This window comes from Chlorella variabilis (genome assembly GCF_000147415.1).
Source record: "Chlorella variabilis unplaced genomic scaffold CHLNCscaffold_9, whole genome shotgun sequence".
Classification (NCBI taxonomy): Eukaryota; Viridiplantae; Chlorophyta; class Trebouxiophyceae; order Chlorellales; family Chlorellaceae; genus Chlorella; species Chlorella variabilis.
Window position 1 is genome coordinate 1,334,265 of NW_005435079.1, and position 11,211 is coordinate 1,345,475.

The 11,211-nt window shown below is 69.7% G+C and overlaps 2 protein-coding genes across 2 annotated transcripts in view; both read right to left on the reverse strand.

Annotated features, from left to right (window-relative positions):
* Positions 1–3,168: 3,168 nt before the first annotated feature.
* CHLNCDRAFT_145562 (hypothetical protein) lies at positions 3,169–8,793 on the reverse strand (the record flags this gene model as incomplete). The annotated part of the gene is made up of 14 exons (XM_005848110.1): positions 3,169–3,304; positions 3,629–4,188; positions 4,411–4,518; positions 4,819–4,891; positions 5,159–5,238; positions 5,446–5,547; positions 5,731–5,883; positions 6,051–6,185; positions 6,374–6,459; positions 6,685–6,766; positions 7,030–7,632; positions 7,957–8,147; positions 8,407–8,645; positions 8,762–8,793. 14 exons carry the CDS (start codon positions 8,791–8,793, stop codon positions 3,169–3,171), a joined length of 2,580 nt encoding a protein of 859 aa, XP_005848172.1.
* A 614-nt stretch (positions 8,794–9,407) lies between these two features.
* CHLNCDRAFT_145563 (hypothetical protein) overlaps positions 9,408–11,211 on the reverse strand; it is a gene marked incomplete at both ends in the record, with an annotated part of 4,460 nt that continues 2,656 nt past the window's right edge. Inside the window, 5 exons of the mRNA XM_005848111.1 lie at positions 9,408–9,599; positions 9,782–9,838; positions 10,114–10,207; positions 10,412–10,507; positions 10,996–11,146. Of these exons, the coding sequence (XP_005848173.1) occupies positions 9,408–9,599; positions 9,782–9,838; positions 10,114–10,207; positions 10,412–10,507; positions 10,996–11,146 (590 nt within the window). The remainder of the gene's footprint in view (positions 9,600–9,781; positions 9,839–10,113; positions 10,208–10,411; positions 10,508–10,995; positions 11,147–11,211) is intronic.

The window sequence follows — 11,211 nt, forward strand, 5'->3', positions numbered from 1 at the left end:
TCCCTCTGGGATTTCTGCCAACTCGCCGGGGGGGTCAGTATCTCCGACCATGCATGCCTGAAGCCGCAATTCCTGCCTCCCAGCCGCATGCGGGCTGCCGAGCGCCATGCACAGAGCGGGCGCCCCCGCGCTCCCAGTAGATACAGGCTTGCATTCTACAGAACAGCAGAATTCATGTACATAGAGGAAGAAATTGTAGCACGCTAAATGAGAACACCATGCACAGACAATCGTGACGGAAATAAAATGGTGGGGGAAGGCTTTTGCCTGATCAGATTTCTTGCACTGAAAAATGCTGTCATCTATGCGACAGAAGCAAGATGTTGTTGGCACTGCATGCTCTGTAATGAGAACACACGTTTATCTTTAACAACAGAATAGAGCGGCGCCGCCAGCAACCTGGCATCCTCCGGCTCATCGTGTGTGTGCCTCCATGTGAGCCTGCCTCAGGCTGATGCAATGCTGGAGAGGCAAAAGAGGCCAATGTGCATGCCGCATCACGCCGCCCGCAGCAGCGCCAGCACCCCAACCACGCCCACCCAGACCAGGCAGCTGAGGCCATACGCCTCGGTCAGCCACGCGTGCGGCAGGCGCAGGGAGTGGGGCGCATCCGCCTCGGGCTGCTCCAGCGCCTCGACGCTGGCGGCGGCAGGCCCCCGACCTGCCTCCTGCCTCGGGCCCTGCACCCGCCTCGCGGTGGCCTCGAACCGGCGGCGGGCCGAGCGCTGGGTGTGGTACAGGACCAGGAGGGGCAGGGCCACCAGCAGCAGGAGGCAGGACCACAGGTAGACCGCCAGGCACTGCTGCATCGGGTCGACTGTGTCCAGCCCAGAGAAGGTGGGCTGCACCTGGCCCGACGCGGGAGCGCTGCAGGCGGAGCGAGCAGGCGGCCAGCGAGGGGCGGCGGCGGCAGCAGGTGAGGCGAGCCACAGCAGGGCGTGCCCTTCAGCGGCAGCGGCGGCGTGCAAAAAAAATCGCCGCCGGCAACACGAACAGAGCAGCGCCAATGGGCGATGGCAGTGCCAGCTTAAGCTCCGGCGCCTGGCACTCACTGGGCGTAGTGGGCAGCCTTGAACAGCTGGCCCAGCGGGCGCAGCGTGCCGGGGGCCTGCAGGAGCTGGCGGCACACCGCGGGGCTGCCCCACACCTGCGGCAGGATGGCAGGATGGGCGTCGCAGAGGTGAGGGGCCAGCCGGTGCGTGTCTGGCACGTGAAGCGGCGGCATGCTCAGCATGGCTGAAGGCCAGGCTGGAGGCTGGGGCGAGGGGCGAGGGCGGGTCAGCACAGGCTGCGCATGGCGGCAGCACGCGATATAGCTGGCTGGGGTGTGCAATGCAGTGTTGGCGGCAGAGCCCCGGGCAGGGCCCCCGCTGGGTGCAGGGAGCGGCAAGGCTCACGGGCAGCGCAGCCAGCGCTGGCAGGGCCAGGCAGCTCCACAGGAGCAGGGTGTGGCGGTGCAGGGGGCAGGTGAGGAGCAGCATCCAGAGGGGTCCCGCCGTCTGCATGAGCGCCAGCAGCTGCCAGGGGCTGCCGCCGTGCAGCCAGAACGGGGTGAAGCCACCGCCATCCTGCGCTGCAAGGGGGAGCGAGGGGGGAGGGAGGCAGGCAGGCAGTTGGCAGGGCGGCGGAGCCATGCCATGCCATGCCATGCCAGTGGCAGCGCCAGCAGAGGCAGGCGTGTATGTGTGCTGGTGGTGGGCAGGAGGCGGGCGAGCACGCGCCATGCGCGGCTCGCTGCTGCCAGGACGCCCGAGGCGGCGGCTTTCCCTGGCAGCAGGCCTGAGCTGCGGTGCCGCTGCGGCGCCGCTGCGGCGCCCCGGCAGGCGGGACGCACCCAGCCTCAGCAGCACATAGGCGTGGTGTGCCTGGCCGCCCAACACCAGCAGCTCTCGGAGGCGCACATAGGCGCCGCGGTGGTAGGCGGCCGCCAGCGACAGCCCCTCAGCCACCAGGCAGTGGGATGCGGCCAGCGTGACGAGCCCTGCATCGCATCGGCGGCAGCGGATGCCAGCAGGCAGCGGCAGCAGTCAGTGAGTGCTCGGGCGGGGCTGGACAGAGGAAACAAAGGCAGGGCCTGGGCGAGCGGCCGTGAGGACGGCAGCAGTGCAGACTATCCAGCGGCGGCGGCGGCGGAGCTGCGATGCGAGCCGTGCCGGCGCTGCACAAGTGGGGCCACAAGCGGCGGCGGCGGCGGCGGCGGCGGCGGCGCCTCACTCATGCGATCCGGGTGGAACAGCGTACGCCAGCAGCAGGTGGGAGGCCCGACGCCATGCGCTCCACACCGGCCCCTCGCTCGTTCAGGTGCCTGCGGGGCGGCGGGAGCGGCGGGGGGGTGCGGGTGGTATCCCGGAGTGTGCCCGCCAGGTGGCTCGTGCGATGCGGGTGCTGAGGACAACCCACGTGAGGGAGCCGGTCAGCAGGCGACATGCAGGCACACACCTGCGGAACGGGTCCTGGAGAAGCGCCTGCCAGCGGGCTGCGAGGCCGGCCATGCTGCTGCTGCTGCCTTTGGACGCGCGCAGTGTTGCCGCCGCCGCCGCCGCCATCCGCCGCCGCCGTTGGAGGGTTCACAGAGCTAGGCCCCAGCCCTGCCTGTGCCCGCCGGTGCGACCTCCTGCGTCACATTGGGCTCGCAAAGATGCCTTTGCTTGCGTGCAAGCGCTCAGCAATGAGCCCCCGGCCTCCTGCCCGCCGATCTTCCCGTCCCTGGCGTGGCCTGTTACACTCCGAGCTGCAGAAATCACCTTGCGAGACGGGTTGTGCGCTGCTGGGATGCCCGGTGCAGGGCCACTCTGGGCCGTGCAAACTCTCGCCCGAGGGCGATGGGGAGGAGAAGGGAGCCAGCAGCCTCCCAATGGAGGGCTCTCGAGGGCCAGCAGGTCGTCCTCTGAATGGAGAGAGGACGGGACGAGGATTTCTCTATGATTCATGACTGCCGCCATGGCAGGACCTGACCACAGTAGTAGTGTACTCGTTCGTACTGGTGCCCTCCTCCTCGATCAGAGGGCTTTGGGCTTCACTTCCGCCCCAATCGCTGTACCTCTCGCCGCTTTTACATCAATGAACAGGATTTGGCGCGGGCGCGGCGGACGCGGCATGAGCCGGGGGCAGGCGGGGGAATGCGCGCCGCCGCTCCGCCGCTCCGCCGCCGCCGCTCGCGAGCTCCCTCTATGACAGCGAGAGGGAGGGCAGCCAGCTGGCTCCAGACCTGATGTGGGCACGCAGCACCCGATACTCTGCAGGGCTAGCCCGCAGCAACGTGGCCACAGCCGGCAGCAGCACCTCGCACTCCTGGCTGCGCCCACTGCAGGGCGGCAGTGGGGGACGCAGGGAGGGCAGGGGGCGGGGGCAGAAGTGATGAGGGAGTTGGGCATTGCATGGGATGGGGCGGGCTGGTGAGACGAGGGGGGCAGGCGCAAGCTGCAGCATGCGTGCGGGTGAGAGCAGGCAGTCGAGGAGGCGGGCAGGCGCTCTACCGCCGCTGTTGCCGGCCACCTCCCTCCACCCCCCCCCCCTCCCCTCGTGCCCAACTAACTGCTCCCACAGCCTGTCCCCGCTCACGCCCGCACCTCCACACCTCCGCACACACCCAAAACCACAGACCCAGCACCGCCACACCCACACGCACCTGATGTGCGCATCAATAAACTTGAGCATCACGTTTTTGAGGTACAGCAGGTCTGTCGTTTCCAGCACGTCCCGCTGCTTCACCGCCGGCAGCGGCGACGGCGGCGCGTCGCCGTTGGGCCCCCCGGGCGACAGCAGGCCGCCGCCGGGGGAGGGCAGCGGCCCCGCGGCCCCCGGCTCTGCCGCGGGCAGCGCGCCGGAGCCCGCGCGGCGCCGCGCGCCGGCCACCGCAGCCGCCGCCTCCCGCCCCGCGCGCTCCCGCTCTCGCTTCTCTGCCGCCAGAGCATCCCGCTCCCGCTCCGCTGCCGCCAGCGCCGCCCGGAACTCCGCCAGCTGCACCGAGGCCGCCGAGGCAGCGGCCTCCAGCCGCTGCAGCCGCTGCTCCGCCTCGCGCTGCTGCCGCTCCAGCCGGTCCTGCGCCGAGGCGGCGGCGCGCTCGGCGGCGGCGCGCGCCGCGCGGTGCGCCTCCGCCGCCGCCTGCACCTCTCCCAGCTGCGCCTGCGCCTCCCTCAGCGCGGAGTGCATGGCGGCCAGGCGAGCCTCCACATTCTCAATCTCCTCCTGTAAGGCCGAGGGGCGGCGCGCGGGAGCAAGCCAACAACTGTACGTGTGGGAAGGTGTAGGGGCATAGGCGGAAAAAGAAGGCGGCCAAAGGGGCCTCGCCCGCAGCCCTGCGCTTCACAGAGGCGCGGCGCGGGGTCGCGACAGGCTGGCAGAGCATGTGTGGAAGGCACGCGCGCTGCGCCGCGCGGCGGCGCCCCGCTGGTGGCCGCCTCACCCCACCTGCGCCGCCAGCGGCCACGCCGCACGGTCGGTCCCCGCCGCCTCCCACCGCTCCTGCACCAGCCGCGCGACCGACTGCTGCGCGGCAATGACGCGGGCCGCGGCGGCCTGCGTGCGAGGGGGAAGGTGCGGCCGGGTAGGCCGGTTCGGCTGGGGAGGAGGGCAAGCACAGGTGGACATACACACACACACACACACACACACACACGCAGCCTGCCTGCCCGCATGCACCACCACGCACACAGCCAACACCGATGGTGCACCTGTTCGGTACCCACACACCGCCACCACCACCACCACCACCACCATGCACCTCCACCTCCAGCCGCAGTGCCACCACAAACCGGCGCACCTGCCCACCACACCCCACATGCATACCACCACACACATACCACCATCAGCACGCACCTGCACCTCCAGCCGCAGCGCCTCGTTGTCCCGCGCCGCCGCCGCCAGCCGCGACTCGAGGCTGGATGCCAGCCTGCGCACCCGCAGCGGGCAGCACGGGCGTTGCCCTTTTCAGGCATACAAACAAACATACAGGCACAGGCACAGGCACAGACACAGGGGGTGTGCCGCAGCTGGGGCTCGAGGGCCAATCCGGGCGGGAGGGAGGCAGGGACAGGAGCAAAGCACAGAAACAAAGGCAGAGCAAGAGAGCCAGAGCCCAGAGGGCGCCAGATCCAGACAGACATACACAGATACACTCAAAACAGCAACTATGACACAGATGCACTCAGCCACCCACCTTGCGGTGGTCAGCAGCTCGTCCTCCGCCCTCGCCCGCTTCTCCTCGCTCTGCTGCGCCAGTGTGCGGTACGACTCGGCCTGCAGGCGGTACGGACAGGCAGCCCATCAGCGATACCGCGCTTGTTTCTCGACGCTTGTAGCAACGGTGGCGAGGGTGGTGCAAGCGTAGCCCACAGCCCTTGCCCCACCTGCCCATGCCCACCAGCCGGCCCCCGCCAGACACCCTACTCCCCAGAAGGCCCCAGAAGAACCCCCGCAGCCATGCCCCACACGGCAGGGCCCCACCTGGCCGTGCTGCATGCGCGAGTCGTCCAGCCGCGCCTCCAGCATGGACAGGCGTACCGCCATGGCGTCCCGCTCGTGTACCGCCTCCTCCATCTCATGCACCTGCTTGGGGGGGCATGTGCGCCTCTGTGAGTGGGGCGATGTAGGCTGGGAGAGTGGAAAGGAAGAGGAAGCAGCGGGGAGTGGGGAGTGGGACTGAGGTGCGAGGAGCACACACACACAGCAGGCACCGCAGGCCCCGGCGGCAGCGAGGCCAGCAGCAGCAGACGCCCCGCAGCTCCCCACCTCGGCCGCCGCGCGCGCCGCCGCCAGCTGCGCCGCCGCCAGCTGCGCCTCCAGCGCCTCGTGCTGCTGGTGGGCCGCCGCCAGCTGGCGCGAGTGCTGCGCCGCCGCCGCCTCCAGCTCCGCGATGCGCGCCCGGTGCTGCGCCACCACCTCCTGCACACCCCACGGCAGGCCAGCGACCGGGCTTGAGCCGCGGGCAGGCAGCAGGCAGGCAGGCAGCTGGCCGCCTCGCTCCCACGCAGCTGCCTTGCACCTGCTGAAACAATGCAGCATGGTGGCTGTTATGAAATTGGCAGAACAGGCCCGAGAGGTGGACTCACGAGAGACTTGGCATCCGACTCGGCGACGCCCTTGGCGCGATGCACCGCCGCCTCGGCCGCCGCCGCGCGCGCCGCCGCATCCGCCGCCTCCTTCTCCCGCAGCCTCGTGTCCTGGTGCGCGCGCCGCACCTCCGCCTGCGCCGCCGTGGAAGCAAGCGAAGCCAGGGAGGGGTGGGCCACAGGGGGGGAAGTCGGGGAGAGCACGGCACGAATACACAATGCATCACAGCACAGGCCAGCGCCGCCACGACACACAGCACAGCGCAGCACAGCACAGCACAGGACAGGCACAGCACAGCACGGCACATCACAGCACAGCACACCTTCAAGTCTTTGACCTCTCCCTCCAGCCGCCCCGCCCTCGCCTCAGCCAGCTGCAGCTTGCGCTCCGCGGCCTCGCACCGCGACTCTGCACCGGCACAACAGCCAGCTTGTCTGCCACTGCTCGGCCCAGGCTGGCTAGCAGCAGGCACCTCCCTAAGGCAGCGGGCGCTTTCCAAAAGGCAGCAGGCCGCAGGCCGCAGGCTGGCTGGGCCGAGCAGGCAGCAGGCTGGCTGACTGGGCAGGCAGCACCAGAACGCGGCCTCCTGCGCCTCCTACCCACCCCACCCACCACCCGCCACCCTTTGCCCACCCGCATCCAGCCTGCTGTCCTGAGCCACCCGAAGAAGGTCGCCCTGCCGCTGCTGCGCCTCCTGGAAGCGATTGCGCATCTCCTGCACATGGGGATAGGGGAGAGGGAGAGGGAGGGGGAGGGAGAGGGAGAGAGAGGCCATGTGAGCGGGATAGGATCGGCTCCAGCACGTGCCAGGTTGCGCCACTGCCGCACGACGCAAGGCTAGCCGCGGTTGGCTGAGGCGCCGGCGCCTGCGCCGCAGCAGGCCAGGCCGCCTGCAGGCCGCGAACCGCCACCTGCCGCCCCGCCCCGCAACACCTCCAGCGTCCCGCAACACCTGCCAGCCCCTCCCCGGCAGCCCACCTGCGCCTTTCGTTCGGCAGAGTCGCGAGCAAAAGAGGCGTCCTGCTCTGCCTGCGCCAGCTCAGCCTGCAGGCGCCCCACCTGCAGCTGCAGCGTGGTGCACTGCTCCCGCCAGCTGGCGCCAGCCAGCGACGCCTCGCCCGCCGCCGTCGGCGACGCGACGCCGCCGTCGCCGTGCCCTGCCGACCCCGGCAACCCGGGCAGCGCCACCCCCTGCGCGGCCGCAAGCTGTGCCAGCGCCGCCGCCGCCTGCTGCAGCAGCTGAGGCTCCACGCCGCCGCCGCCGCCGCCGCCGCCGCCGGCTGCCTGCACCAGGGCTGCCAGCGCCGCGGGCAGCGCCGCGCCTCCCTGTCCGCCGCCGCCTGCCGCGCCGGCGCCGGCCTCTGGCTGCACCGCCAGCCTGACTGCAACGCCTTCCTCTGTGCAGCTCAGGCGAAGGGACACGCGCTCGCCTGGCGCCTGCTGAGGCGCCGTCGCCTGGGCCGCCGCCGCCGCCGGCCCGGCAAGGCCGCCGGAGCTGGCTGCCTGCAGGCGCTGCCGCCGCATGTGGTGCAGCTCGTGGTGGGCTGAATCCAGAGCCTCCTTCAAGTGCTCCAGCTCAGCCTGCAGGCCAGGCAGGCAGGACAGGGCAGGCAGCCCGGGGCAGAGGCAGCAGCGCCCGTCGGCAACCGCATCGCCGGCGGGCACGGCGGGCTGCGCCCGTGCGCGGCCTGGTGCCTGCGCCGACCTGCTGCCGAGCTTGCACTGCCGCACACCCAGCAGCCGGCCAAACACCCCGTGGCGATGTTGCTGTTTCCCGCGGCAAACATCCCCGCAAGGGGCGGCCCAGGGAAAGGCACACCGACACACACCGACAGGCCCTGCTGCCTCCCTGCCGCGGCCTTTTATTTATTTCATATTTATTTCTTTAAAACCACGCAGCCGCACCTGCGCCGCCAGCACCAGCACTTGGTTGACGCCCCCCTCCTGCGCCCGCATGGCGTCCACCTGGCGGTTGATCAGCGCCAGCTCAGCCTCCAGCGCCGCGTCGCCCACGCCCTGCCGCCGCAGCGCCTGCCGCAGCGCGTTGTTGGCCTCGAACAGCTCCTGCTTCTCCCGCAGGTGCACCTGCATGAGCACTGCGGCAGGGCAGGGGGCCAGGCGCCAGGCGCGGGAGGTGCTCATGCGGTAAGGACGGGTGGCGAGGGGCGGCGCTTGCGTGCTGCTGGAGCGCCCTGCCGGGCGGGGATTGCTGGCGGGGGATTGGAGGGTGGCCTCTTGCAGGGGCAGCCTGGAACAGAGCCTGAGCCCTTGAGCAGCCGGGGCCTGCAGGCTTGGTGGATCGGTTCACAGGTTCACTAGCACCACAGGGCTGTCGTCTGTCCCTGCCCCGCTCACTGTTGATGTCCTGACGGTCAAACCAGCGCAGCCGCTTGGCGCTCTCCACCGGTAGCCGCAGGTACTGCTGCTGCTCGGCGCCCTGCTGCTGCTGCTCCTCCTTAGGCGCTGCTGGCGCCGGCAGGGAGGAGGCGGGGGCCGTGCCGCCCGCCGCCGCCGTCACCGCCGCCAGCATGTTGGCGCCGCTGGGCGCCTGCTGCACCGCCTGCTGCACCTGCTGTTGCACTTGCTGCTTCAGCCTGCAGCACAGGGCGGGGAGGCGTGTTGTCAGGATCGGGGAGGCCGTCGAAGTGCAACCAACCGGGCTGTTCAATCAGGATCTTGCCTTTGACTCGATTCATTGACAGTCGCGAACGACTTCTCCAGCTTATCGCGCCAGGATTTCATTTTCGTGAGGGGAGGCCGCTGCGGCCGCCCAAAAGTCGCCACAAACCGGCTCAACACCGCCTGGCAATGGCTCGTGCGATCAGGACACAGGGCGGCGTCTTTGTCTACGTCAGAGGCTGGCGGCGGCGCCAGCTAGGCGTCCCGCCTGCCGTCTACCGCCGCCGCCAATCGCCCTCTGCCTCCACTGCCGAGCTATCATTTGTGTCGACGGTGAAATACGGATCAGTGTTGCATGTAATGGCGGGTGCCCAGCTGGCGGCAGGGCACCTTCAGAAGAGAGGTCAGTTGATGGGCGCAGCAGGCCCCCGGGCGAGCGCCCGCTGGGCGGCCTCGGTAAGCTGAGGAGGCCAAATGCGAGTTGTGGAGTGGGGCAGGAGAGAGCGGGGAGCAGAAATGACAAGAGAGCAGCACTAGGAGAGCAGGAGGGGTGCGGGAGGTGGGCACCGGCAGGGCAGCGGTGAGCAGGGCAGGGGCACGCCTCTGCTCACCGGCCCAGCCAGCCAGCCAACGTCACCGGCAAGGCAAAAAGGGGAGGCAAGGGGCGCTCTGAAGCTTTAGTATACAACTGGCGGGTGCAGCGGCGGCGCTCTTCGCCACGGCTGCCTCGTCCGCCCTCACGCCTCTGCCTTTTTCTTCTTCTTCTTCTTCTTCTCGCCCTCTGGCGCTGCCGCTGGCGCCGCTGCCGCCTCCTCCTCCTCCCCAGCCTTGCGCTTCTTCTCCTTCTTCTCCTTCTTCTTCTTCTTGCACTCTGCCGCCGGCGCCTCCTCGCCCTCGCCCGCAGCATCGCCCAGCGCGCTGATCACTTCCTGCACAAGAAGCAGCGGCGGCGCAGGCAGGCACACACAGTCAACGACCAGGGCGCCGGGGCGCGACAGCGTTGCTCGCACATCAGGAAGCACGCAGTGGCAGCACGCGTGGCCTCAGGCAATATGGGGGGGAAGATAAGCTGGCAGGCAGCTGCGGCGCCAGCCGGGCTCGCCTTCATCACATCCAGGTTCTTGCGGGGCGCCACGCCCTCCTCGTAAAACCGCAGCCGCTCCTCCACCTGCGGCAGCGGGCGCACACGCCGGGTGGCTGAGGAGAGAGAGGCCCCAGAGGCAGCAGATGAAGGACAGGATCCGGAGGAGCGGCGCTCCCGCCCGCCGAGACGCCCGCTGCTGCCAGCGAATGCTGTCGGTTGTCTGCCCTCCCAGCCCATTGTAAGCCTCCATTTCTCAGGCTCGGGATCCCACACGACCCCCAGCAACACACCCACGCTCATCCGCAACCTCAGGATCCAAAATTGCCCCCGCAGCGACACTCCCACGCTCATGAGCGCACCTGGTCCTTGAGCTTAAGACCGAAGGCGTCGGTGTTGGCCTCCAGGAAGCAGTCGATGCGGGAGGCGATGGAGCACTTGTTGGCCAGGTAGCGGCTGCGGGTAGGGCGGGCGGAAATGTGTGTGTGTGTGTGTGTGTGCATGGGCGCGTGGCCGTGTGTGAGCGTAGGGTAAACCCCACCGCTAACCCAGGTGGGATGCGTGAGAGCACGCGGTGTGGGGCCAAGCGGGGTGGGACGAGCCGCGAGTAGGCAGAGGCGAGCTCCGGCGCGGGCCAGGCGCGGCGCCGGCGCGGCGCACCTGATGCGCCCCTTGTTGCGCTGCTTGGCGCGGCCGATGAAGGAGGAGTGGAAGATGAGGCCGTACTTGGGGGTGTTGCCCTTGGTCTTCAGCGCCCTGCAGGGAGGGGCAGGGGAGGGGGGAGGGCGAGGGGAGGGAGGGGAGGAGGATCAGGGAGGGCAAGGGAGGGCGGGGAGCGAGGCAGGGCAGAGAGCAAGGGAGGGGGAAAGGAGGATCAGGGAGGAAACGAGCGGGGGCGAAGGGAGGGAGGGGTGGGCTGCGGCGCTGCAGGGGCGGCGTGGACGAGGTCGGAAGAGGCGGGGACTGCCGCTGGTGCTGGCGCGTGTGCGACACGAGAGAGGGAGGGGTCCGTTTCCTGCCGCCGTGCCGCTCCTGGGCCCCCTCCCTGGCTCACACCACACACACACCACCACCGCCGCCGGGTCGCCATACTGTACATCCCCACACTGTACATCCCCACATACACACACAACTGCACACAGCACACACACACACACGCACAGCGCGCACAGCGTGCACATCGAGCACCGCGCGGCCGGCCGGCCAGCCACCTCCCCGCCCTGCACCCCCACCCGCCCCGGCACCTGAACAGCGCCTTCTCTGCGCCCAGGATCTGCACCGTGGAGGCGGGGTACTTGGCCAGGGAGGTGAGGGATCCGGCGTGGGAGATGAGGCGCGCCCCCACCAGCTCGCCAATCAGCGCAGACAGGTTGGGCGCCACCGTGTGCATCTTGTCTGCGGGGCGGGGGAGGGGAGGCGGGGGAGGTGAGGGGTGAGGGGCGAGGGCGGAGCGCGATGTG